This window comes from Myotis myotis, unplaced genomic scaffold (assembly GCF_014108235.1).
Source record: "Myotis myotis isolate mMyoMyo1 unplaced genomic scaffold, mMyoMyo1.p scaffold_m19_p_2, whole genome shotgun sequence".
Taxonomy (NCBI): Eukaryota; Metazoa; Chordata; class Mammalia; order Chiroptera; family Vespertilionidae; genus Myotis; species Myotis myotis.
Window position 1 is genome coordinate 131,941,912 of NW_023416324.1, and position 24,679 is coordinate 131,966,590.

Sequence of the window (24,679 nt, forward strand, 5' to 3'; positions counted from 1 at the left end):
ATAAACCTGAAACTAATACAAAATAATATTGAATGTAAAGAAATGAAAATAGGAGTGAAATTTTTCTAAATTTCAAAGTTTAAATAAAGGCTGTAAAGGAAGGAAGGGGGAGAATAAAAATAGTGTTTTTCATTTTACCACTTTATTGTCTTTTCAGTATATGAAAAAGGCAGTTGTCTTTATATGGTGCTTTTATGCTTTTCTAAGTCATTATCTCATTTGATGTTCAGGGCAATTTAAAGACAAGATAATTATTCCCTCCACTATTCAAAGAAAGGAAATCTTGGTGCCTGGCCCCAATGATTCAATCGTCAATCCCTTATTTTAAAGCTGGGTTAGTGAAATTTTTCTGTGAAGGGTCATATTTATACTAATAAAAGCTTTGGGGTTGATCTGGCCAGCAGGGGAGGGCAGTTGGGGATGATCAGGCCGGCAGGGTAGAGTAGTTAGGCATCAATCAGACCGGCAGGGGAGCTGTTAGGGGGTGGTGAGGCTGGCAGGCTGAAGCAGTTAGGGGCAATCAGGCAGGCACGGAGGTGAGTGGTTAGGAGACAGCGGTCCAGGATTGTGAAAGGGATGTCCAACTGCTGGGATAGGCCCGATCCTGGCAGTCAGACATCCCGGGATCAGGCCTAAACCAGCAATCGACATCCCCCAAAGGGTCTGAGATTGGAGAGGGTGCAGGCTGGGCTGAGGGACACCCTCCTCCCGTGCACAAATTTCATGCACTGGGCCACTAGTTATTCTTATAATCAGGATAAACATAGTAGATGTTATTGAGAGTATGACACTTGAGATGAAAGCCAGTCACACAGATGGAAGTGGAAAAGTCCCTAGGCAGGAGCATGCAATTCATAAGTGACTACAGTGATTACTGAGTAATCAAATGACTGCCGGCAATTCCATCACCTCTCTCAGCTGTGAATTTCTAGACTAGAAAGAGAAGACCCACAGCTAGGGTGATTGCTTCACCATTCCAATTTTATAGTCAATGAGATCTCACAAAGACATGAAAATTAATTATAGGTGGTATAACGTGTTATGAAATATGGTTTGCCATTTGGTTTGACCAATTTTTCTCAAGGGAGTTTTACAACCATAGGATTTTTATTAAGAAGGTAAACTGCTTTCGAAATGAATGTGCTTCAAAAATATACAGAATGTACAAAAAAGTATATTTTTAATAAATATAAAAGATTCAGGGGAGGAGTTGTTTTTTTTTAAATGATTGACTTACCATGCAGAGCGAACCACTTCTATTTTGATGAATTCCTGTGCATATTTTTGTAAAAATATAATGTATGCAGTGACCACACAATATATACAATTTTGTATCCTATTCTTTCTTATGTTTATATTCCTCTTGACTATCTCCCCAAGCCCCATATTTGAGAGTTCTCCTGCTACTTCTTCCTCTTGATGTTACTGACTGAATATTATTCATATCCCTCCTACTTTCAATTCCCTTTGTTGTTACCGTCTTTCATCCCTTCATCACTTCCTCCATGTCACTGAGAGCAGTGGCTTCCTAACAAGTTTCTCTCCCTGCCAGCAGACTCGCCTGTTCTCCAATCTCCTCTGTGTTTCTAGCAGGAGCTCTTTTATTTGATGTTTTTAAAATTATAAAGCCGGTGCATGCTTTAGATTCTTTAACAAGTGATATAAAGCAAGTGATATAAGGAACATGAGCTTTCTTTTTTAAAATGCAAATTTGATCATTTTGCCACTCCTCTGCTTACAGACCTTCAGGTTGCCTGATTCATAGGGTCATGCAGCTTGTAAATTCCGCTTTTTAACTGATATAACTCTAGCACCTAATAGTTGTAGCCTTGGAAGGTGTGGTGGATAATAAGTGGGAAGGGCCTCCAGCTGAATCCGACTAAGCTCAGTGCTAAGGGCTGGTAGGTTATGGAGAAGTATGGGGAGGGCACCTGACTTAGGAGGCAGTCTACAGTGCTCCTTGTTGCACACAGCTGCTTCCTTTCTGCCCACAGACATTTGGACCTCTCAACTGCAAAATCCAATTACAGCATTTGATTTCTTCTGTTCACCCCTTGTCTGAGCCTACACTAGTTTACTAGTAGGTCCCACAAAGCCTCTTAGAGCTCACTTAAACACCTAGATAATTTTCTTTTCCCACCCTGTTATGAGCACATAGAGAACAACCACAGACCTCAAGAAGAGCCAGTCATTCAACAGAAGAAAAATAAACCTGAAGAATGAGAATCTTGTCTATAATCATAAAATTACAAATCGATAGAGCCAGATTCCTTCATATTGTGGGAAGCAGGGTAGATGACCACAGAGGCCCTGGACAATCTACCTCTGCCTACCTTGCTCATGCACATGAATCTGACAGCAATTGTCATTGCAAATGAAGCCTCAGCCAAATTTCACTTTATGTCATAGGCTTGAGGGTTCTCCTGAAAGATCAAAATCATACAATATCACTAGGCTTCTGCGTTTTATTAGCCCTGAAGTTCTGTTCCGCAGATAGTGGTTGAATACCTCTTCTATAATAAAAGCAGCTGTAAAGTGTTGTAATTATGCATTTGTATTCCACCATATATAGTAACATGAACCATATTGTAGTTATCCCAAGAATCCATTTCAGTAAAAAGGTAAAAGTGATTTGTATTCCTTCTAAAGAGAGCAGAAATAGATGCCATGCAAACATTCTGTTCTGTAATTAACCTGTTTATTTTCCGAGAAAGTCTTTTTCTCTCATGTTTATATAGAGATGAACTTTAGCCTATATTCTGATTTATTATGGTGTGAATTATGTTATATACCCTCGTGCCTATTTATAACTTAATTTTAAACCTAAAACTTGGTTATCTTGACATAAAGAAAACATTTCCAAGAAAAAGTAAATAACTTTTGCAATTTTAAAAAGTACTAAAATCAAGCAGTAATTCCAAATTTGAAGCTCAACATCCACCATAAAAAGTTTCCATTTGTTAATGATCCATGGAAAGAACTGAGCTGGGAGCTATTTTAAACATCTCGGCCTATTGAATTTTCAGAAGCCCAAGGTTACACTGATGTTATAAGAAGGCACGTGCTCTTTCTACATCTCCTCTCTCTTGTGTAGTCTTGAAAGTAAGCCTCTGAGAAACAGTAAATTACCCTCCCTTTTTATGGCCGAATCTCCTAATATTTATTATTGGAATAACGCTGGAGATCCAGTTAAAATTTCCTCCCAGGATAATAACAATTCTACCTGTGTTAGCACATTTGAACTCTTGGAATGGCGCCACTGTCTCATTACATACTGCCTGCTTTTCTGTGGAGTCATATGACCTAACTTAAGTTTTGGCCAAATCTCACAAATTGGATGCTTTACAACAAAAGTGATGAATATAGAGGGATTTCACTAGGGAAGAAAACATAATATCTCTGACATGCTCTTACTAAATATTATGAACATTTCAATAAAAAAAGACTTTTTTTCCAACATTTAAAATTCATTTATTAAATCCCCTTGTTCTCATTCAGGAGATATCAGAAGGGCCTGGGTACTTGTTCTGGAAGCAGATGGATGACACAGCATCAATATCTAAAAAAGAGATTTTTGATTTAGAGGTCTGTGCACCTGGGTGGCCTACCGGACCCTGTGAAGTCACATACACAATTCTAAGTGCATGGACATTTTTCTTGGGAGCAGAATGTAGCTCTCATCAAACACTGAAAGGAGTTTATGACCAAAAAGCTTAAAAACTATGAGAGTGAGCTTCCATATTAGATGACACAGTAACTAAACTTTTATTATTACCTTTTCCAATATGGGATTTTCATCTCTGACCTTTATATGCCTACTTGACTCACCTTCTTTCTAGATAATATTAACAGGCAAATATTACTTTGCAAGTTTTGGGTTTTTTTTAAAAAAAAAATCATATTCTTTATCCTATGTATCCAGAAGAAGTTAACTAGGTTATGATTTTACTAATACTCTCATTAGTACTTTTACTAAGTTAGACCTTTAAATAATAACTAGAAGGACCTGGGTCCTTTATAGAGTGCTGGAGACCCAGAGGTATGCAAGTATGGATTACCTATGTCACTGATTCACTTCACCCTCAGATCTAGTGTTGAGTCCCCTAATTTTACTATTGTTACCATCTGAAACCCCTACTCACTAGATTTATAGGGTCCATTGACTTAAGATTTCTCTTATTTCAGTGAAACTTTACCAAGCTTTCATGTTCATAAATCTTATTTATGCTGTTGATTCACCTCCACACTTTTTTGCTGAGGGCTTCCTTTGTCTCTTAGGGCATCCAACTTCACTCTGGCAGCTGTAGTTCACACCAAAGCTTCTCAGTTCCTTGATGTCCTAGGTAATTTATGCACAAGCAACCTGCATAGGTGCCCATCCTTCCCCACCCACATCCCAACACATTCTATTTAAAGACAAAATAACAAAGAAAAGCTTGTTCGTAGGGTTGTTAGGCAGCAAGATGTTGTTCAGTGAATGCCTGCTTCAATATCAGACCAGGCCCCTAAACTTGAGAGGGTAGGGCCAGGAATACATCTGTTTTTCTTTCACATGTTTTCCCCAGATAATTCAGGTACACAGCAAAAACTGAGAACTCCTGGGATATGGGGAAGTGTGGGCTTTGGAGTCAGTCCTTTGATAGCTTACTTAATCTTTCTGAGCTTCTGTGTCTTCACTTGTAAATAAGGTTTTTAATGCCTGTGTCGTCATGCAAATTCCAAATACTGTGCTTAAAGCTCGTAGTGCAGTATTTTATTAGTGTTCTATAAATGTGATAGTGGATATGAATAATTACTATTGATGATATGTTGTGTCCAAATGGAGTTGAATTAGGAGATCCAGTTTGGCACTGTCTCATCATATGAATTTAGGCAACATGAAGCTTTTGATTAGAGGAGACAGTAGAGTTTAGTGGGTAAGAATATGAGCCCAAGTACTCATAATATTTTTATTTTTAATATGGCATACTTTCAGAACTAGTAGTTTACTAATATTTTGTGCCTCCAATGATTAAGAATTTTTTTCCATTAAGGTATTGATTTGAAGGAAAAATTACTATTAGTGCCTATTAAATATGTGAATAAAATATACAAAATGTTCAGCAACTAATTAGTTAAATATCATGTTATTTTTGTTGCTTAAGTTAGGATGATATTATGGTTTTAAAATATAGCAAAGTTGTATGTGATTACATTGCTGTGAAAATTTCTGTGCTGAAGTCTTGCTTTGAAATGCGAAGTATAGCTATAAGTGCTGTTAGAAAATTATTATTTTATAAATCCATCTGGATATAATTATGCTAATGAACATTACATAGTACTTAATATTCTCTGTTTTCATGATAAAAAAATTAGGAACAGTTGTTAACAAATATGGGTAAGGCACTAGATAAAAGGATAGAGCACAGCTTTGGAAGGGGCAGAAGAAATATGTCTGCTACCTCTCATTACCTGGAGAGTTCATCATCAGTTCTACATTTTTCTTTATTATAATGTTCCTGAAACATTTGAAGCTGGCATATGTGAAACATCTTTTTCTTCAGTAATAGTTGATAATTGACAGAGTGGAAAGCTCTTCAATTTCTTTATATTTTATAAATTAAAAATTATAGTGTTAGGAGGTATGTGTATGTATATTTCTGTTCTCTCTTAATCCCACTGTGCTTTCAGTTAATAATTTTGCCTCATGCTTCCTTGAGGAAATAGAAACTGTCATTTATAAGAATTCTCAGTTCCCACACCAAATTTGCTCAACTATCCGGTTTCATTCCTAGTCCTCTCCTTTCTTCCTGTAATATGGAAGAATTATTTCTGCTCCTATCCTAGGCCAGCTTCTCCATTGGTACTCCAGATCCCACCCCTCTCTACTCCTCCATGTTCTCTCTTCCCTTTGTTATTTCAGGACTTTCTCTCTGGATTATTCCCAATAGCAGAATGTGCTCTCATGTTTCTTAGCTTTAATTATTACAGAGTCCTGACTCCACATCCCTCCCCAGCTCTTGACTCCTTTTTATAGTCGTCTATTCAAACTTCTGGAAAGAATTGTCTGTAGTGGCCATTGTAGTTCTTCATATCATATTCTTTCCTCAATATACTCCACTTGTGCTTCCATCCCCAAAATTGCTTGAAACTGCCCTTGTTGGATTCAGCAAAATATCCCCATGTTACCAAATCCCCTGTCACTTTGCCATTCTTGTTTATCACTTGGCCAAACTATAAAATTGACAGTTTCCTCAACTTGGTTCCTCTTAAACACACTTCTTTTGCATTTTGTAGCACATTTCTTGGTTTCTACATTATTGATGGTTTCTTCTCAGTAACTCCTTTTATGCTTTAAATACCCCAGGCTCCTTTCTGGGCCTCCAGTATTTTATATACTTTTTAGATGACTTCATCCTAAAGTCAGCTGATCTTAAATACCATTTATTTGCTCAAATAACCCAAATCTATACTTTCAGCCCTGACATTTCCCAAGAGTTGCTACTGATTTAACTACTATCTTAGAAACCTCCACTTGGACATTGTATTATCATCACAGATTCCCTTGTTCAAACCTTCATTTCTGTCTTTTCCCATCTCAATAAATGGCAATATCATCTAATCAGTACCCTGTAGTTTCTACCTCTTAAATCTATCACAGTTTAGTCTATTTTTTTTTTTTAAATCACCACTGTATAGTATATAGTAGTTAATAGCTGATTCTGGAATCATACTGCCTGAGTTCAAATCCTGATTCTCCACATACAGTTTCTGTGACTTGGGACAGGTCACTTAACCTCACTGTATATCTCAGTGTTCTTGTTGGTAAACTTGTGAAATTATTAGAACTATGCTGGAACATAGCAAGTACTTTATTCATCTTGAGTATGAGTACTGCTTCTACCACCATCACCACCTCCATTCCCATCCTAGTATAAGCCTCTATCATCTCTTATGAGGACTACTTCATTAACCTTCCAATTGTTTTCTATACCTATATTCCTATTTTCCACTCACCTCCCCCAAATCCATTCTAACCCACTCTGCATTCAATAGAATGACTTTTCTCAGATATAGATTATATAACATTCCCAGGCCAAAAAAATAATCTGCGGGCTTTTCATTGATTATACGTGCTGTAATTTTCAGACTTATGTGACTCTTAACTGTAGCCCCTGCTGATCTTTCTTAACTTCATTGTTCCCTTACTGCTCTTTTAGCCACTGTGATATAGCTGTACTATTCATTTTTCTTTGACCAGAGTAAATTACCCTCCTCAGGGTCTTTCTACTGTTTGTATCCTATGCCTGGAAGATACCCTCCCTTGTCCTCATCATTGAGATTTTCACTTAATATTACCTTTCTTACCGCCCAACCCAAAGATGCCACTCTGGTAGTGATAGTCTCTAACTCACCATACTCTTATTTTAAGTTTACCAAGACAGCATGATCTGATATTTGTATTTGTTTGTTATCTGTTTTCTCCACTAGAGTGTGAATTACAGATTTCTATGCCTTTGTGAGTTCCAGTTATATCCCTAGCCCCTAGTGTAGTGTCTGGCTTTACAAAAAAGTGATGGAGAAACTTTTGAGAATACCTTTATTTTTTACTTCATTTCCCAACCTTCCTGCTCTGTATGTTACACGGTGTCCCGAATGAACCCAAGTTCAGGGAAACAGTGCCTTAATTGCCTTCGTAGGCTTTAAACTAGATTCAGCTCCTAGTTACCAACTAGAGTCTTCATCAAGTACATGGCTGGATTTTATCAAGATTTAGTTGACCACTGAATTATCTGCAATATCTGAACATAAAAGATTTGATACAGCTGCCGTTAAATTTGCTTGAATATAGTATCCTTTGAGGTCTTATTTTATACAATTCTTACCTACAAAAATATTCTCAAATGAACAAAAAGAATGTTTAACTAGTTGTCACTTACTGACGTTCATCTCCTAAAGACATTGGAAATTACAAAAACATATGGTAGAGATTGATACCTGATTAGAAACAAGATCATTCACCTCACTTTCAACAGCTAAGCATAATGTTTTTAGTTTAGTAAATGAAGACGTTTTATGTCACTGGCTTTGGAAGTGTATGCAGTTCTAGTGGGTAAGGACCAAAGGAGGAAATTATAACAATAATAAGAAAGTATGTGAATGAATCTGTGAAATGAAGAAAAACAAGATACTGAAATACAGGGCATCCTTCATTCTAAAGCTGAAGAGTTTTCTAAAACAGGTTCTTTATTTTGAGCCACAGCATGGACAACACCAACAACACAGTGCCCTGCAAAGATTTCTTTTTTTATATTTCACAGCTAGGCCAAATTTCTCTTTAGTAGTGTTAACATACTCTTTTGTACCATTCACTGTCATTTCAATATTGTTGATGCTTTCTCCTTGTTCTTCTACTAAAAGAGATATATGAATGAAAAGCTCCCTTAAATCCTTCATTTGATTCTCCAAATTAACAAGTTCCTTGTGTCTCTGTTCTATCTCTGAGAGTTGTGCTTTAGTGATATTGATTTCTGTAAGCAAGCTTTCATTGAAAACTTCCCATTTTCCTTGATGAAGCATATCATTTATTTCTTCTTCGGGCACTTGCTTTCCAGCAACTTCAAGCTGACGGAAAATAAATGTCTTGCACTTCTCTTGTTTTGCTGCTATTGTGTCATTGTATATCAGCATGGTTTGCTGAAAGTGGTGGAACATTGCGGCATGCTGAGATTTAAGTATCCTTGTGACCACTGATGATGGACCAGTTTCAGCCTCTGATTTTTTTGCTTCTTTTACCAAATCATCCAAACCTCTCTTGATGTGTTCTGCTTGGATTTTAATCTCTTTTGTAATGCCCGACTCTCTCTTAAGGAGACTAAATCTTCTCATTGAAGCCAACAGACTTTTCTGTTGCTGCCCAAATTTTTGAACATCGTCTGTCAAACTGTCAATACTCTCCTGAAGTTTTTGGATCTCATGTAGGTGTCTCTCGGCTACAGGCTCTCTTTCATAAATAACAGCTTGCTGCAGAATCCTTCCTTGTTCCTCTGCTTCTGTAGTTGACACATGCCTGTCTCTAGAGAGTTCGAGTTCCTTTGTTCTTTGCTTTAGTTCTTGAAGTCGATCCTTCATCTTCCCTTTATTCCTAGGAAGCAAAAGTGGTTGAGTTGAACAAAGAAAAGGTGGGCATTTCCCCATGGATCAGTTGGCTTCACAAAGCTATATCTATCTCCCAGAGAAATCCTCCTAGTTTTCTGAAAAGAGGTTAAAAAATTAGAAAAATCAGTAAGAATTTCCTCATAAGCATCAATAAAATAGTGATGTAAAATAATGTCTAAATTACTTTGCATGATTGTGGGGCTACTATGAGTCTATTCAGTCGTGTGAAGTAGCGGAGAAAGTAGTGACAGAGCTATACAACTGCCCCCAAATAATTTTAAATAAGTTCTTTTTTATTGATTTTTAGTGAGAGAGAAAGGGAGAGGAAGAGAGATAGAAACATAGATCAGCTGCCTCCTGCACACCCTCTATTGGGGATGAGCTTGCAATTGGGGCATGTGCCCTGACTGGGAATAGAACTGGTGACCTCTTGATGCTTGCATTGATGCTCAGCCACTGAGCCACACTGGCTGGGCTGCCCCAAAATAATATTTTGTGTCATGATGCTGTCACATAATAATAGATTTTTTTTTTTTTTGATATGGGAAGATATGTCCTAGAATGGAAGATTTTACTTGACCGTATCTTTAACTTTTAAAGTGGAAAGGGCACCTGGATGTGCCCTTATTACTAAAGCTACTGTTCTGGGTTAATTTGGTCCATGTACTCATTTTGCTAAATATACTTGATTTAATTAAACCAGTATAGTGACAGGGAAGATTTCATATGAGAGCTTTAAGCAATATAGATAATGTTAAATTTATCTTAAAATAACTGAGGCTTCCAGAGTAATGCACTATTTGATATAGTTTTGTTCTCTTATCCATTGCATACATATGGAAACCCAGTCTTGGTCTGATTTTGCTGATTTCTCAATTGTAGCATTATTCTGCAAAGATATCCAGACTGTCTTAGTACAAAATTTACATTAAGAAAATTTTTACAAACATGAGAATATCCTATCTAATAAAAGAGAAACATGGTAATTAGCGTACAACCGCTATCCTTCCCATTGGCTAATCAGCGAGATATGCAAATTAACTGCCAGCCAAGATGGCAGCCGGCAGCCAGGCAGCTGGAAGCGAACATGAGGCTTGCTTGCTTCAGTGACGGAGGACTCCAACGTTCCCCACCTGCCTTGCCGGCCTCTGAGCCTGCAGTTTGAAACATTGTAACAAATATAGAAGCTAAACAAAACCCCAGAAACCTGCTTTCAGCTGGCCGGGATCTCAGAGCTGGAGTTATACATTGTTTTGATTATAGAACCCAAACAAATCAGATACCTGCTTTCAGCAGCAGAGGCCTCAGAGCTGGAGCCAGAGCTAAAGCTGACCTAGAATAAAAAAAAAAAGAAAAAAAGGAGCAGTTGGGAGCTTCAGTCACCCGCCAGCCTGAAAACAGCCCTCAGCCCCTCACCCAGACTGGCCAGGCACCCCAGTGGGGACCCCCAACCTGAAGGGTGTGTGACCAGCTGCAAACAGCCATCATCCCCTAATCCAGGCTGGCTAGGCACCCCAGTGGGGACCCCCACCCTGCAGGGTGTGTAACCAGCTGCAAACAGCCATCATCCCCTCATCCAGGCTGGCCAGGCACCCCAGTGGGGACCCCCACCCTGATCTAGGACACCCTTCAGGGCAAACCAGCCAGCCCCACCCATGCACCAGGCCTCTATCCTATATAGTAAAAGGGTAATATGCCTCCCAGCACCGGGATCAGTGGAGCTGAGAGGCCTCCCCGCAACGGGATCAGCGTGACAGGGGGCAGCGCCCAAACCCCCTGATCGCCCTGCGGCTCTGTTTGTGACAGGGGGTGGGGCCACAACCTCCCTATCTGCCCTGCTCTGTTCGTAACAGGGGAAGGCGCCCCAACCCCCTGATTGGCCCTGCTCTGTGTGTGACAGGGTGCAGCGCCCCAACACCCCACCACGGGCCCTGCTCTGTGTGTGACAGGGTAGAGCCATAACCTCCCCATCGGCCGTGCCCTGAGTATGAGAGTAGCAGCACCCCAACCCCATGATCGGCCCTGCTCTGTGGGTGATAGAGGGTGGCGCCCCAACCCCCCCCCCCCATGGGCCCTGCTCTGTGTGTGATGGGGTAGAGCCATAACCTCCCCATCGGCCCTGCCCTGAGTGTGACAGTGGCGGCGCCCCAACCCCCTGATCCGCCCTGCTCTGTGTGTGACAGGGGGCGGTGCCCCAACTCCCCTATCGGCCCTACTCTGTGAGTGACAGGGGGGAGCTCCTCAACCCCCTGATGGGCCCTGCTCTGTGCATGACAGGGGGGAGCTCCCCAACCCCCTGATGGGCCCTGCTCTGTGCATGACAGGGTACGGAGCCCCAACCCCCCTGATGGGCCCTGCTCTGTGCGTGACGGGGTGGTGCCGCAACCTCTCCATCGACCCTGCCTTGAATGTGACAGGGGGCGGTGCCCCAACCCCCAATTTGGCCCTACCCTGAGCGTGACTGAGGGTGGCATTGCAACCTCCCAATCCGCCCTGCTCTGTGCATGACAGGGGGCAGCGCCCCAACTCCCCAATCAGCCCTTCTCTGAGCCCGACCAGGGGCTGCACCTAGGGATTGGGCCTGCCCGTTGCCACCCAGGAGCAGGCCTAAGCCAGCAGGGCGTTATCTCCCGAGGGGTCCCAGACTGCGAGAGGGCACCGGCCAGGTTGACGGACCCCCCCTTCCCCCCCGAGTGCACAAATTTTTGTGCACCGGGCCTCTAGTCCTATATAATAAAAGCCTAATATGCTAAGTGTCCAGTTGTCCGTTTGGCTGTTCAACCAATCAACGCATAATATGCTAATGATATGCTAAGGCAGCTCAACTGCTTGCTATGACATGCCATGACCACCAGGGGGCAGACAGTCGACCAGTTGACATGATGTGCACTGACCACCAGGGGGCAGACGCTCCTACTGGTAGGTTAGCCTGCTGCTGGGGTCTGGCCGATCGGGACTGAGCAAGATGGGCAAGACGGGCAAGACAAGCCCTGGAGCCCTCCCACGGCTCTTTCCCGGTTGTCCAACCTCCCGCATCCTTCCCTGGCCCCGATTGTGCACCGATTGTGCACTGGTGGGGTCCCTCTGCCTGGCCTGCACCCTCTTGCAATCCGGGACCCCTTGGGGAATGTCAGAGAGCCAGTCCTGGCCTGATGACAGAATGACCGGTCGCTATGACATGCACTGACCACCAGGGGACAGATGCTCAAAGCAGGAGCTGCCCCCTGGTGGTCAGTGCGCTCCCACAGGGGGAGTGCCACTCAGCCAGAACCGCTGAGCCTGGCTCACGACTGGCGAGCACAGCGGCGGTGGCGGGAGCCTCTCCTGCCTCCGTGGGCAGTCGGACATCCCTCGAGGGCTCCCAGACTGCAAATTTCGTGCAGGGCCTCTAGTATTAATATAAATTATTATTTTAGGGGCACTGATAATATTGACATTGTGTTGGTAGTTATCCATAGGATTAAGTTGATGTGCATAATTTATATGTAATGATATATATCTATATCTATATCTATATCTAGAGATATATCTGAAATGAAGTGAATAAAAAGCAATCTTTGTTAATAAAATATTTAATTTTTATAGAGCATCTTGACTTTAGAAAGGCATTTAATAATACCTTTCATCATATTTTTGCAGCTAAGAAGAAGCTGTTAAGGGAGCTACAAATAGCTCTTTGAACTACACATTGAATTAATATCAATCACAAGAAAAGAACTCTAATGTTATGCTGTTATGCTATGGGACTCAGTTTTAATATATTTATGCAAATATTTTTTAAATATATTTTTTATTGCTTTCAGAGAGGAAGGGAGAGGGAGAGAGAGATAGAAACATCAATGATGAGAGAGAATCATTGATTGGCTGCCTGCTGTACACTCCCTACTAGGGACTGAGCCTGCAACCTGAGCATGTGCCCTTGATGGGAATTGAACCTGAGACCCTTCAGTCTGTAGGATGACACTCTATCCACTGAGCCAAACTGGCTGGGGCTATTTATGCAAATATTTTATCAGTGATTTAGATGTTCTTATAAAGGCATGCTTATCAAATATGTTGATGGCGCAGAATTTGGAGGGGTCTTTATTATGTGGAAGTACAGAGTTGGGATTCAAAGATTAAAATAACATGGAACACTATACTAAAAGTTACAACAATGTGTTTAATCAGGGTAGATATAAAATGTTCACCAGTTGTTTAGAAAACAAATTCACATCTACAAAATGGAAGGCCCTTGCATTCATAGCAGGGCTTATGAAATTACTGGAGATTTTAGTTAGATAGAAGCTTTCTATCAGAACTATCAGAATAGTCATTTTGCTCTCATGAGTAATAGTGCTAAGAAAGGTATTTGTTCCACTGACTCTGTTAGTCAAAGCAAATGGGAGAGGGATTGTGTTAAGTTCTGAATGTGGTATTTTGTGACGAAAATTCATAAATTAGAAATTTCCAAACTGTCATGGAAAGGATGAGATTGGAAGACCATACGTAATATATGGAGAATTATTCAAAGGAATGGAAATATTTGTCCTGCAAAAGAGAGGATATGGGCAATATCTACAATTGTTTTCTAAAATGTGTAAGACTGGATATGTAAAAGGAATTCGACTTACTTGGCCTAACTCCAAAGGTGGAAATTATATGGAGAGAGGTTTGATCTGGTATAAAGAAGACTCTTCACGCAAGCAGAACTGTCCTGAGTTGGAATGAACTGCTTCATGAGATAATAAGCTTGTCATCACTGGAGATGTTCAAGATGTTCTTCAATGATGACCCAGTTGAGGATGTAGAAACGATGCCTGCATTGCATAAAAAGTTAAACCAATGTCCTGATAATATTCCTTTGTTTTTAAAGGACTGACATTTTAACAATTAATTACTATGGCTTACTATATGCAAAGTTTTAAGTGCTGTATTGTATTTTCAATAATACCTGTCCTTGAATAATTTACTATCCAAGGGGAGATGGACAATATACAATTAAAAATGAAACTATCACATTGATGTTTCTCTCTCTCTGTCACTTCCCCTCCAAACAAAATAATCCAGTCAGAGAAAGACAAATATCATGATCTCACTCATATATGGAATCTAATGAACAAAATAAACTGATGAACAAAATAGATCCAGAGACATAGAAGCATGGAACAAGCTATTGAATCTCAGAGGGAAGGCAGGGGTGGAATTAACCAAAGGACTTATATGTACACATGCATAACCCATGGACACAGACAATAGTGTGGTGAAGGCCTGGGGCAGGCCGGGCGGACAGGGAGTCGGGGCAGGCTAGAAGAGGTTAAAGGGGAAAAAAGGGAACATCTGTAATACATTCAACAATAAAAATAAATTTTAAAAAATAACTGTAAAAGAAAAAATAGAAAATAAATTTCTTGAAACCGTTAAAAGAAATGAAACTACACCACCAACTTACACCATACACAAGAATAAGCTCAAAATAGATAAATGACTTAAATGCAAATCGTGAAGCCATAAAAAATCCTGGAAGAAAACATAGGCAATAAAATCTCAGACATCTCTCATAGCAGAATTTTCACTGATACATCTCCTAGGCCAATGGTCGGCAAACTCATTAGTCAACAGAGCCAAATATCAACAGTACAATGATTGAAATTTCTTTTGAGAGCCAGTTTTTTAAACTTAAACTATATAGGTAGGTACATTGTTATTAACTTAATTAGGGTACTCCTAAGGCTTAGGAAGAGCCACACTCAAGGGGCCAAAGAGCCGCATGTGGCTCGCGTGCCGCAGTTTGCTAACCATGGTCCTAGGCCAAGAGAAATAAAGGACAAAATAAACAAATGGGACTACATCTAACTAAAAAACTTCTGCACAGCAAAAGAAACCATCATCAAAATGAAAAGGGATCCCACTATGAGAGAACATATTTGCTAATGATATATCTGGTAAGGGATTAATTTCCAAAATATATAATGCAACTCAACAAAAGGACAATCCAATAAAAAATGGGCAAAGGAGCCCTAACCGGTTTGGCTCAGTGGATAGAGCAAAGGCCTTTGGAAAGAAGGGTCCCAGGTTTGATTCCGGTCAAGGGCATGTACCTCAGTTGCAGGCACATCCCCAGTAGAGGGTGTACAGGAGGCAGCTGATTGATGTTTCTCTCTCGTCGATGTTTCTAGCTCTCTATCCCTCTCCCTTCCTCTCTGTAAAAAATCAATAAAATATAATTTTTTAAAAATGGGCAAAGGACCTGAATAGACACTTCTCCACATAGGACAGACAGATGGCAAATAGACATAAAAAAATGCTTAATTTCACTAATCATCGGAGAGATGAAAATTAAAAATCACAATGAGGTATTGCCTCATGCCTGCCAGAATGGCTACCATCAGTCACCAAACAACAAGTGCTGGTGAGGATGTGGAGAAAAGGGAACCCTAGTACACTGCTGGTGGGAATGCAGGCTGGTGCAACCATTAAGGAAAACAGGATGGAGTTTCCTCAAAATATTAAAAATGGAACTGTGTTTTGACCCAGTGATCCTACTTCTGGGAATATATCTTAAGCATCCAGATACACCAATCAGAAAGAATATATACATTCCTGTATTCGTAGCAGCATTATTTATATAGCTAAGATCTGAAAATAGCCAAAATGCCCATCAGCAGATGAATGGATTAAAAAACTGTGGCACATCTACACAATGGGATACTATGTTGCTGTAATAAAGAAAGGACTCTTACAATTTGCAACAGTATGGATGGGCGTGGAGAGCATTATGCTAAGCAAAATAAGCCAGTTGTAGAAAGATCCAGAGACATGGAAGCATCGAATACCATCAAACCTCAGAAGGAAGCAGGGGAGGGGACAGGAGGGGTAGGAGATCAACCGAAGGACTTGTATGCATGCATAGAAGCATAACCAATGGACACAGACACTAGGGGGTGAGGGCCTGTGCTGGGAGGCCGGAGTGGGCTGGGAGAGGTCAATAGGGGAAAAAGGAAACATATGTAAAACTTTCAACAATTAAAGAATTTTTTAAAAAAGCTGTGGTACATTTACACAATGGACAACTATGCAGGTGTAAAAAAGAAGGGTCTGTTACCCTTTGAGACAGTATGGATGGACCTGGAGATTATGCTAAGCAAAATAAGCCAGTCAGAGAAAGATAAATGCCACATGAACTCACTTATATGTGGAATCTAATGAACAAAATAAACTAACGAACAAAATAGGTCCAGAGACATGGAAGCATGGAACAGATTGACAGATCTCAGAGGGAAGGGTGGGGGCTTTAAGAGATTAACCAAATAATTTATATGCATATATGCATAACCCATGGACACAGACAATAGTCTGTGAAGGCCTGTGGTGGAGTGGGGGCTGGGTGGGAGGGAGTAAGGGGGGGGCGTGGAGGACATCTGTAAGACAGTCAACAATAAAAAGATAAATTTAAAAAATTAAAAAATTTAAAATATATTTTAAAAAAGTGTTTTTTAAGATATCATGTCACTTTTGAAATAGCCATAGCTTTTCCTTTTTTAAATTGTTGCTTTTTAAATTTTTTTATTTTTCCTGCCACCATTTATCCTCTCTATGCCCTCTTCTACCTCCACCCATCCCCTCCCCTCTTGCAATCACCACACTATTGTCCTTATCCATGAGTTCTCTCTTTTTATTTTTTATTTGTTCAATCTTCCATCCCCCACCCACACCCACATCCAGCTGTTTGCCTGCTTTCTATGAGTCTGTCTCTATTTTGCTTGGTAGTTCAGTTTGTTCAATAAATTCCACATATGAGTGAAATCATGTGGTACTTACAAGTGTCTTTCTCTGACTGGCTTATTTCAATTAACATAATGTTCTCCAGGTTCAGACATAATGTTACAAAGGGTAAATTTTCTTCCTTTTTATGGCAGAGTAGTAATCCATTGAGTAAACGTACCACAGTTTTTTTTTATCTACTCATCTACTGATGGACACTTGGGCTACTTCCAAATCTTGTCTATTGTAAATGACATTGCAATGAACATAGGGGTACTACATATATTCTTTCAAATTAGTGTAAGTGGAATCGTTGACAGTTTTTGTTTGTTTGTTTGTTTTTGGTTAAGTCCATACTGCTTTTCATGTGGCTGCACCAATCTGCATCAAAGGAAACCATGAACAAAATGAAAAGACAACCCACTGAATGGTAGAACATATTTGCCAATGATAGATCTGATAAGGGGTTAATATCCAAAATTTATAAAGAACTTATAAAACTCAACACGCACAAAAAAAACCCAATCCAATTTAAAAAATAGGCAAAAGACCTGAAATAGATACCTCTCCAAAGAGGACGTATGGATGGCCAATAGACATATCAAAAGCTGCTCAAGGTCACTAATCAGAAAAATGTAAATTAAAACTATAATGAGGAATCAGCTCATACCTGTCAGAATGGCTATCATCAATAAATCAGTAAACAACAAGTGTTGGTGAGGATGTGGAGAAAAGGGAACCCTGGTGTACTATTGGTGGGAATACAAATTGTCTCCCTTTTTTAAAAATATTTTTTTATTGATTTCAGAGAGGAAGGGAGAGGGAGAGAAACATCAATGATGAGAGAGAATCATTGATTGGCTGCCTCCTGCACGCCCCCTAGTGGGAATCGAGCTCGCAACCTGGGCATGTGCCCTTGACCGGAATCGAACCTGGGACCCTTCAGTCCACAGGCTGACGCTCTATCCACTGAGCCAAACCAGCAAGGGCCAAATTGTCTCTTTTTAAATGCTTTTCGTTTTCATCAAGTTATTACATATACACAGCTTAAGAAGTCAAATCGTTTCAATGCTTATAACGATATATAGCCAACCTCTGCCTGCCCCATAACACCTCATTTTCAGTTCCCAGTTCCCAAAGGGAGTCATTGTCAGGTCCATAGATACAAGTTGCTTTTAAACTCCCTATTTCTTGGTCATCTGCTTATGTAGGTATCCCTGCTTTTTTAGATTTAAAAATTATTCTGAATATCTGTTGTGAAAGATGTGGACTTAACCTTTTTTTATACCCCATCATCTCCTCAATTTTTACCTCAATATAGTTATATCACAGTTTTGGGTTAATCAGTGTTCTGCATTTATAACCAAATATCATACACATTAGAGTCACCTAAGGTACTATATACTTTCTTTCTCAAATAAGTTTTTTGTTTGTTTCTAGGCCATTTCTGTGGCTAGAGCTAAGAGATTTACACTTTTTATTTTAGGAAAGCTTTTCATTGACGTACTTTCACATACACAGAAAGTGCCTAAAACAAAATGTGTAATTTGATGATTTTTCACAAAGTGAACATACCCATATAATCATCACAATGATCAAGAACCATTTAACTTTTTAATTTTTCTTGAAATTATTAATTACCTGTTTTTCAGTTGCTTCACTTTCTACATATACATCACTAATTCCTTCCAAAACTCTTAAGTTGAGCTGAAAATATCCTCTTAATACATTTACTAGTAAATATAGTAGGTATTGTGTTTTTTCCTTTCATTGTAGTATTTCATCTTTTGAGACTTCTTCCCCAGATCCCTCTATCTTGACCTGATTTACCACATAGCTGTTGTGTGGGAATTTTTTTTTTCTCCTTTCTAGTATGTCTCCTGCCATATACTTCCTTTTAAAATGTAAATGTGCTAACAACTTCTATTTTTGAAAATATTTTATTCTATTTTTACACCTGAATGATATGTTTCCTGTGGATATCATTCTTACTTAAAAATAATACATTCCTTTAGCATTTTGAAAATTTTGCTGTTTTTCTCTAACTTCTTTTGTTGCCCTTGAGAAATCTGCCATCTGATTCCTGATATTTTGTGTAAAATCTGAGATTTAAAAAAAAAAAATTTCCTTTCATGAAACTTTTGTCCTTTTCTCTTTATTTCTGGTGTTCTAAAATTTCACAATAAGAAGCCCAGGGCATGTCCTTATGCAGAATTTGCTAGACACTTAGTAGCTTTCTCAATCTGAAAATTCATGTGTTTAGGATTTTCTTGGGGGGCACAGATCTTAATTTTTTAAAGAACTTCAGCTTCTCCATTTTCTTTGTATACTTTTTCTTTGAAGTTCCCCTTATTTGGATGGTGACTTCCTTAACTACCTTAAATATTTCTAGTGTCTGCAGGGTAAAGTTTCTTGTCAGAGGCCACACAACTAAAAAGTGGCAGAGCCTACATTCAGATATAAATCTGCCTGACTTTTTCTTTTTTCCTAATCCATAGTGATGGATTATCCTAGTGAAACATACAAATGAAGTTGATCTGTATCAAATATTCTTATAAACTAGAAGCCCAGTGTGCGAAATCATACGGCCCTGGCCACCCACATGCAACTCGCAGTGCACGCAGCCCTGCCCACCTGTGTGTGCCTCGCCGAACGTGAAGCCTCCTGGTGATCGGTCTTTGGTCGTTACAGTGTCACAACCTCTGGGTTTTTATTATGAAGATAGTATGTTTAAAAGGAAAAAATTCTTATAGAAGGTAATATAGCATATCAGATCCAAAATAATTATGTTGTTTGCAGCTTTATTAGGATCTTTAATCAGACCAAACTAAACACTTTACAGTTGAGAAAAGGAAAAGGAATTAGTACTGATCTCATAGACCTAGGTCACAGGAAGTCTCTAAGAAATTTTTGAATTCTATCCTTGACATCATGTAGAAACTGTGATTGTTATAATTTCTTCTGCCTTAGCTCATAGTCATAGACTGAGATAACATAGATGGAAGTGAAGTATACTTCATTACTATTTACATACAGAGATTTCTGTTTCCTATTCTTTTTAAAAAATATATTTGTACTAGAGGCCTGGTGCACGAAAATTCGTGCACTCTGGGGGAATCCTTCAGCCCGACCTGCACCCTCTCGCAGTCTGGGATCCCTCGGGGATGTCCACCTGCTGGCTTAGGCCTATTCCCCAGGGGATCGGGCCTAAGCTGGAAGTCAGACATCCCTCTGGCAGCCCGGGAGCCCTCAGGGGATGTCTGACTGACAGCTTAGGCCCACTCTCTGCGGGGAGTGGCCCTAAGCCGCAGACAGACATCCTTAGCTCTGAGGAGGAGGTGGGAGAGGCTCCTGCCACCACCACTGCACTTGCAGCCATCAGCTCGGCTTGTGGCTGAGCAGAGCTCCCCCTGTGGGAGTGCATTGACCACCAGCGGGCAGCTTTTGCATTGAGTGCCCTCTGGTGGTCAGAGCACATCATAGTGACTGGTTGTTCCTGGTCGTTCTGCTGTTAGGGTCAATTTGCATATTACCCGTATATAGGATTGATTTCAGAGAGGAAGGGAGAGGGAGAGAGAGATAGAAACGTCTATGATGAGAGAGAATCATTGATTGCTTCCTCCTGCACATCCCACACTGGGGATCAAGTGCCCTGATCAGGAATCAAACTGTGACCTCCTGGTTCATAGGTCAACACTCAACCATTGGGCCATACTAGCCGAGCCTGTTTCCTACACTTGTACTAACCTGGAACTATGAATTCTTATAGCTTCAAAGTATATAGCAGATATGCTGTTTGTGCACTGTTGTTGTTTTTTAAATGGTCTTGTGATACTGATAATATGGGAAAAAGAAAAGAGTAACAGTATTGGAGACTCCAATGAGCTATGAGGGGGATGTAAACAAAACATTCTGATTTTTTATTTATGAGAATCAACTTCTATCTAAGATGTTTATATAACTGCTAAGAAGCATCTAGCAACCTTTCAATTTCTCAAAAACTACAAGGTCTCCAACTTTCTCTTTGGTAGTATGACTTAGAACAAATCCTGAAACAACCCGCTGTAACATTTTTATGGCTGGATAGGTCTTCCTTTTTTAAAAAAATTAGAAATAAGTGACCAATTCCATCAAAAGCCTATTTTTCCAAAGCATCATAGATTAAATTTTTTGCTTTTAAGAACTAAAATATTTCAAATTGATATTGTAGCACAGTATACCTTTACAAAATACTTCAGGAAGGTGAATGTTACTGTCACTGATTGTGGAAACCAAGATTTTTGACTCTGACCCTTGTAAAGGTTGTCTTTCCCTGGGTTCCTGTCTATGGAAGAACAGTTTCCTGAAAGAGTACCTACCATACTTTCATATTTGAATAAAAGTTACTTTGAGGAACTCTTCAAAATATATTGATATGTATTTTGTATTCATTAATCTTAATAATTTGACTAGGAAAAAAACCAAGTAAATATGCTGAATCTTTTTTTTATATGAATCTCTATATGTTACTGATACTATAGGAAAAACATTTCCTTTTAGGGCTTTATATCATGGCATGCATAATATAGTGATGTTTATATAAAATTAACTATAAAGTTTATATACTGTGTTCATCTTGGTTTATGGGTCCCATGTCTTCATTTATTTCCTTTGAATAGTTAAAGGGTATTTATGTTAAAGTTCCTTTACATTATTAGGTTATTTTGATCTCTGAGGAATAAATATCTTTGTTGTAGTCATGAACTGTTTCTCTTGGTGGTGGACAAGTGGACTTAGTGAAGCTTGTCAGTAGTTTATCTTCAGTGGGGAATTATATTATACAAGAATGCCTGCAGTGCCCTGCATGTGGATACAGTCTTATCCAATTTTGGAGCCCCATGGAGTAACCCAGGCAGTATAAATATGGGCCTAATTTTATAGCCTGAGTGGATCCCTCACTTCTTGTTGTAATCCTGGACAAGCCAACAGAGATTTTTCTATCTCTGTATATAGACTGTGTTCTATTTTTTCTGGTTGATGCTTCATCTAGGAAGCTCAGTTTTAGTTCCCTATTATGCAAAAAAACCTAAAACTCAGCTTTTAGTAGCTCATGGAGTTGCTTTAATTGCTGTTCTCTGCTTTGGTTATGATTATGTTCCCTCCTTATCTCTGGTAGTTGGAAATTTCTTTACTTCAAATATGATATGTAGTTTTAAAATTTGTCTTTTCTTTTCTCAAGATCATATCAAACACTTCTGTATGTAGAAGAGGGAAGAATTTCTGTTCTGTTCATCTCGACTGAAGGTCATAATGATTATCTTTGTTGTTGTTGTTAATCCTTACCCAAGGATATTTTTGCATTGATTTTTAGGGAGAGTGGAATAGAGAGGGAAAGACAGAAAGAAACATCGATGAGACATTAATTGGTTGCCTCCTGCATAAGCCCCGACCAGGGCTGGGGCCAGGGAGGAAACTGCAACCAAGGTACATGCCCTTGAGCAGAATTGAACCCAGATCCTTTGATCCGCAGGCTGATGCTCCACCCACTGAGCCAAACTGTCCAGAGCCATAATGATTCTCTTTACAGAGCTAACAATTCAGAATGTTCCTCAAATCCTTGTTCATTTCTGCAGAAATCGACTTAATGTAGGTACTCAAGTGCACTTAACATGCTGTATGCAAATTGTACTTTCTAGTAGTTACATACTTATAACTACATGTATAACTATTTGCAATTTAATTGCTTAATTTAAAATATATCTTTATAAAATAGAATATTAGGCAAAGTGAGACATGTAATCATATTAGAATTTAAAAGGTAGAAGAGACAAAGTTTATGAACATAAAATATTAAGCTCACAGTTATCATTTAATTGCTTAGGCTAGGTGAAATAGATGAGACTACCATTTTACACAATCTTTACTATACCTTAAATTTATTTTCTTAATGTTGGAAGAGTTCTATTCAAATATGAATCATATTTCAGCATGTTTAACTTAATACATTACTGTTTTGAATTCTACTGTCAATAATTGACTATATTTTTTAGGTTAAACATATTTGCAAAAAGAAAGAATATTAATTTTTAAACATGCTAATCAACTTTGACAGTTTGTTTTGGGAAATAGAAAAGTAAACTTATATGACTCAACTAAAAGTTTCTCCACCCTAATGCAGACAGAGAACATTTCCAGGAATAGGAATATAAATGAAAATTATCTAGTGCTTTAAGAAATATACCCTGGGATAGATACATTATAGATTTATAGATTTTTAAAGGTATTTTCTTTTTATAGTTACTATATTGATTAAATAAAATATTTCAAGACATGTAATCAGAACCAGTTGTTACCTAACATAAAATGGGGCATTTTATTTTATGTTTGGCTTCTGTGAATGAAACCCGCTTGCAGAATTTCCCTAGTTCCAGGTGAAAGGAGCTGATGTTATTGGGATGGTCACCACTTTGGCTACTTAAATGGGGAAAGGAACAACTTATTGCAAGTTGTAAATAATTTCTCAGAGTTTGAATTACATGATGTTTTTGTAATGCAGTCCTTCAGAGCCTTTTTATTTTACTTTTTATTTAGTTTAAGTAAGTTAATTGTTAACTGACTTGTTTAAATATTAAGACTCTTACCTGATGAAAGTATGCTGTACATACATACTTTGGTAACAATTATAAAATAACTTTGAAGAAATATAAGAAAATAAAGTGTGTTTTGGTTAAGCCTCTCTATATATATTGCTTTATTTTGAAAGTGTTAGACATCATATATATGTAGCAATTAAATGATTCTGAATTAAAAATGTAAAACTGTCAAATCAAGTATAATATATTAAGTTTTACAATTACATACTTTTCATATACTAGCTAAAACATTTTAAAAGTTAATACTTTGATATTTCACAGTGGTCCTTTTACAAGATTATGTTCTAATTTCCTCAGATTAACTTTACAATATTCTGGGAAACAACAATGAATAAATTAATTAAGACCTTCTACAAAATTATGTTAACTTTTTAAAGGTTATACATTTGTGTCAAATTTAGGCATAAGCTTCTTTTCAGAATTCAATGGTAAGTGTTCTGTAAAGCAAGCACAGTATGACTAATTTATAACCAGTCTATAAAAGAAAGAATTTTAAGTTTGTTTTTATAGGATCCGAATTTCCATTGTTTCCAAAATGAGAAGCTCCTTTTTAAAGGACTTAAAAGAAGAAGTTGATTTTTACTATGGTCGTCTATTTCTGAGACCTCTAAACCAAGATCAATTTATTAGCAATATATATGAGCAGATCAGCTGCTGGTAGCCTGGTCCAAATCTGAACAAAACAAGTGATTTTAATTATCTATTGAGCTATTTTTAAATGCCACAAATTTCAGCTACGGGTGTCTCACATTAAAAAACACAGAAAAGAGTGGTTTATTACCTTTGTCTTGTTCCTTTTGTTGCTTTTCCACCTGCGGTGTTGGAGTCCTGCCTGTGAGAGGAAAACCTATCATCCGTAACGTTTTGATCAAATTATTTGTCTCTATCTTATAGTTCACAGGCAATTTCTGTACATTTTCATATCATTAACTTAATTGAAAGCCAAATTATGAAGCCAAATAAGTTAGAGATAAAGTTGTCCTTTTGCTGAGAAGAACAAATTGCTTACTTCACACCTGGAGAATCCGGTTCTGCCAGTTAACCGCCCATTCTTTAGATTAAAGGAAGATCATTTTCATTGGAGCGGGTTGGTAACAGGAAGTCCTTGTTAAACTGCCTACATAGAGTATTTGGCACCGGCTCTGTAATTCCATTTCTATATTACA

The 24,679-nt window shown here is 38.7% G+C and overlaps 2 protein-coding genes across 4 annotated transcripts in view; one reads left to right on the forward strand and one right to left on the reverse strand.

Moving 5' to 3' along the window:
• ARL13B (ADP ribosylation factor like GTPase 13B) overlaps positions 1–24,679 on the forward strand; it is an 83,834-nt gene that overhangs the window by 36,879 nt on the left and 22,276 nt on the right. The gene's annotated exons all lie outside the window — the stretch shown is intronic.
• On the reverse strand, positions 6,664–24,563 carry STX19 (syntaxin 19). Of its 3 annotated transcripts, none has more exons than XM_036350917.1 (4): positions 24,295–24,563; positions 13,752–13,937; positions 10,422–10,471; positions 6,664–9,233 (listed from the first exon to the last, which is right to left on the reverse strand). In XM_036350917.1, the coding sequence occupies exon 4, from the start codon at positions 9,175–9,177 to the stop codon at positions 8,227–8,229; it is 951 nt and encodes a 316-aa protein (XP_036206810.1). In that variant the 5' UTR covers positions 9,178–9,233; positions 10,422–10,471; positions 13,752–13,937; positions 24,295–24,563; the 3' UTR covers positions 6,664–8,226. The 3 variants fall into 3 exon arrangements, with proteins under 3 accessions (XP_036206810.1, XP_036206811.1, XP_036206812.1); XM_036350918.1 differs by having other exon boundaries at positions 6,664–9,124; positions 24,295–24,562; XM_036350919.1 differs by lacking the exon at positions 10,422–10,471 and having other exon boundaries at positions 6,664–9,124.

Coding starts and splice junctions, on each gene's coding strand:
- STX19 (XM_036350917.1), bottom strand. CDS start 9,177: ATGGGGAAATGCCCACCTTTTCTTTGTTCAACTCAACCACTTTTGCTT.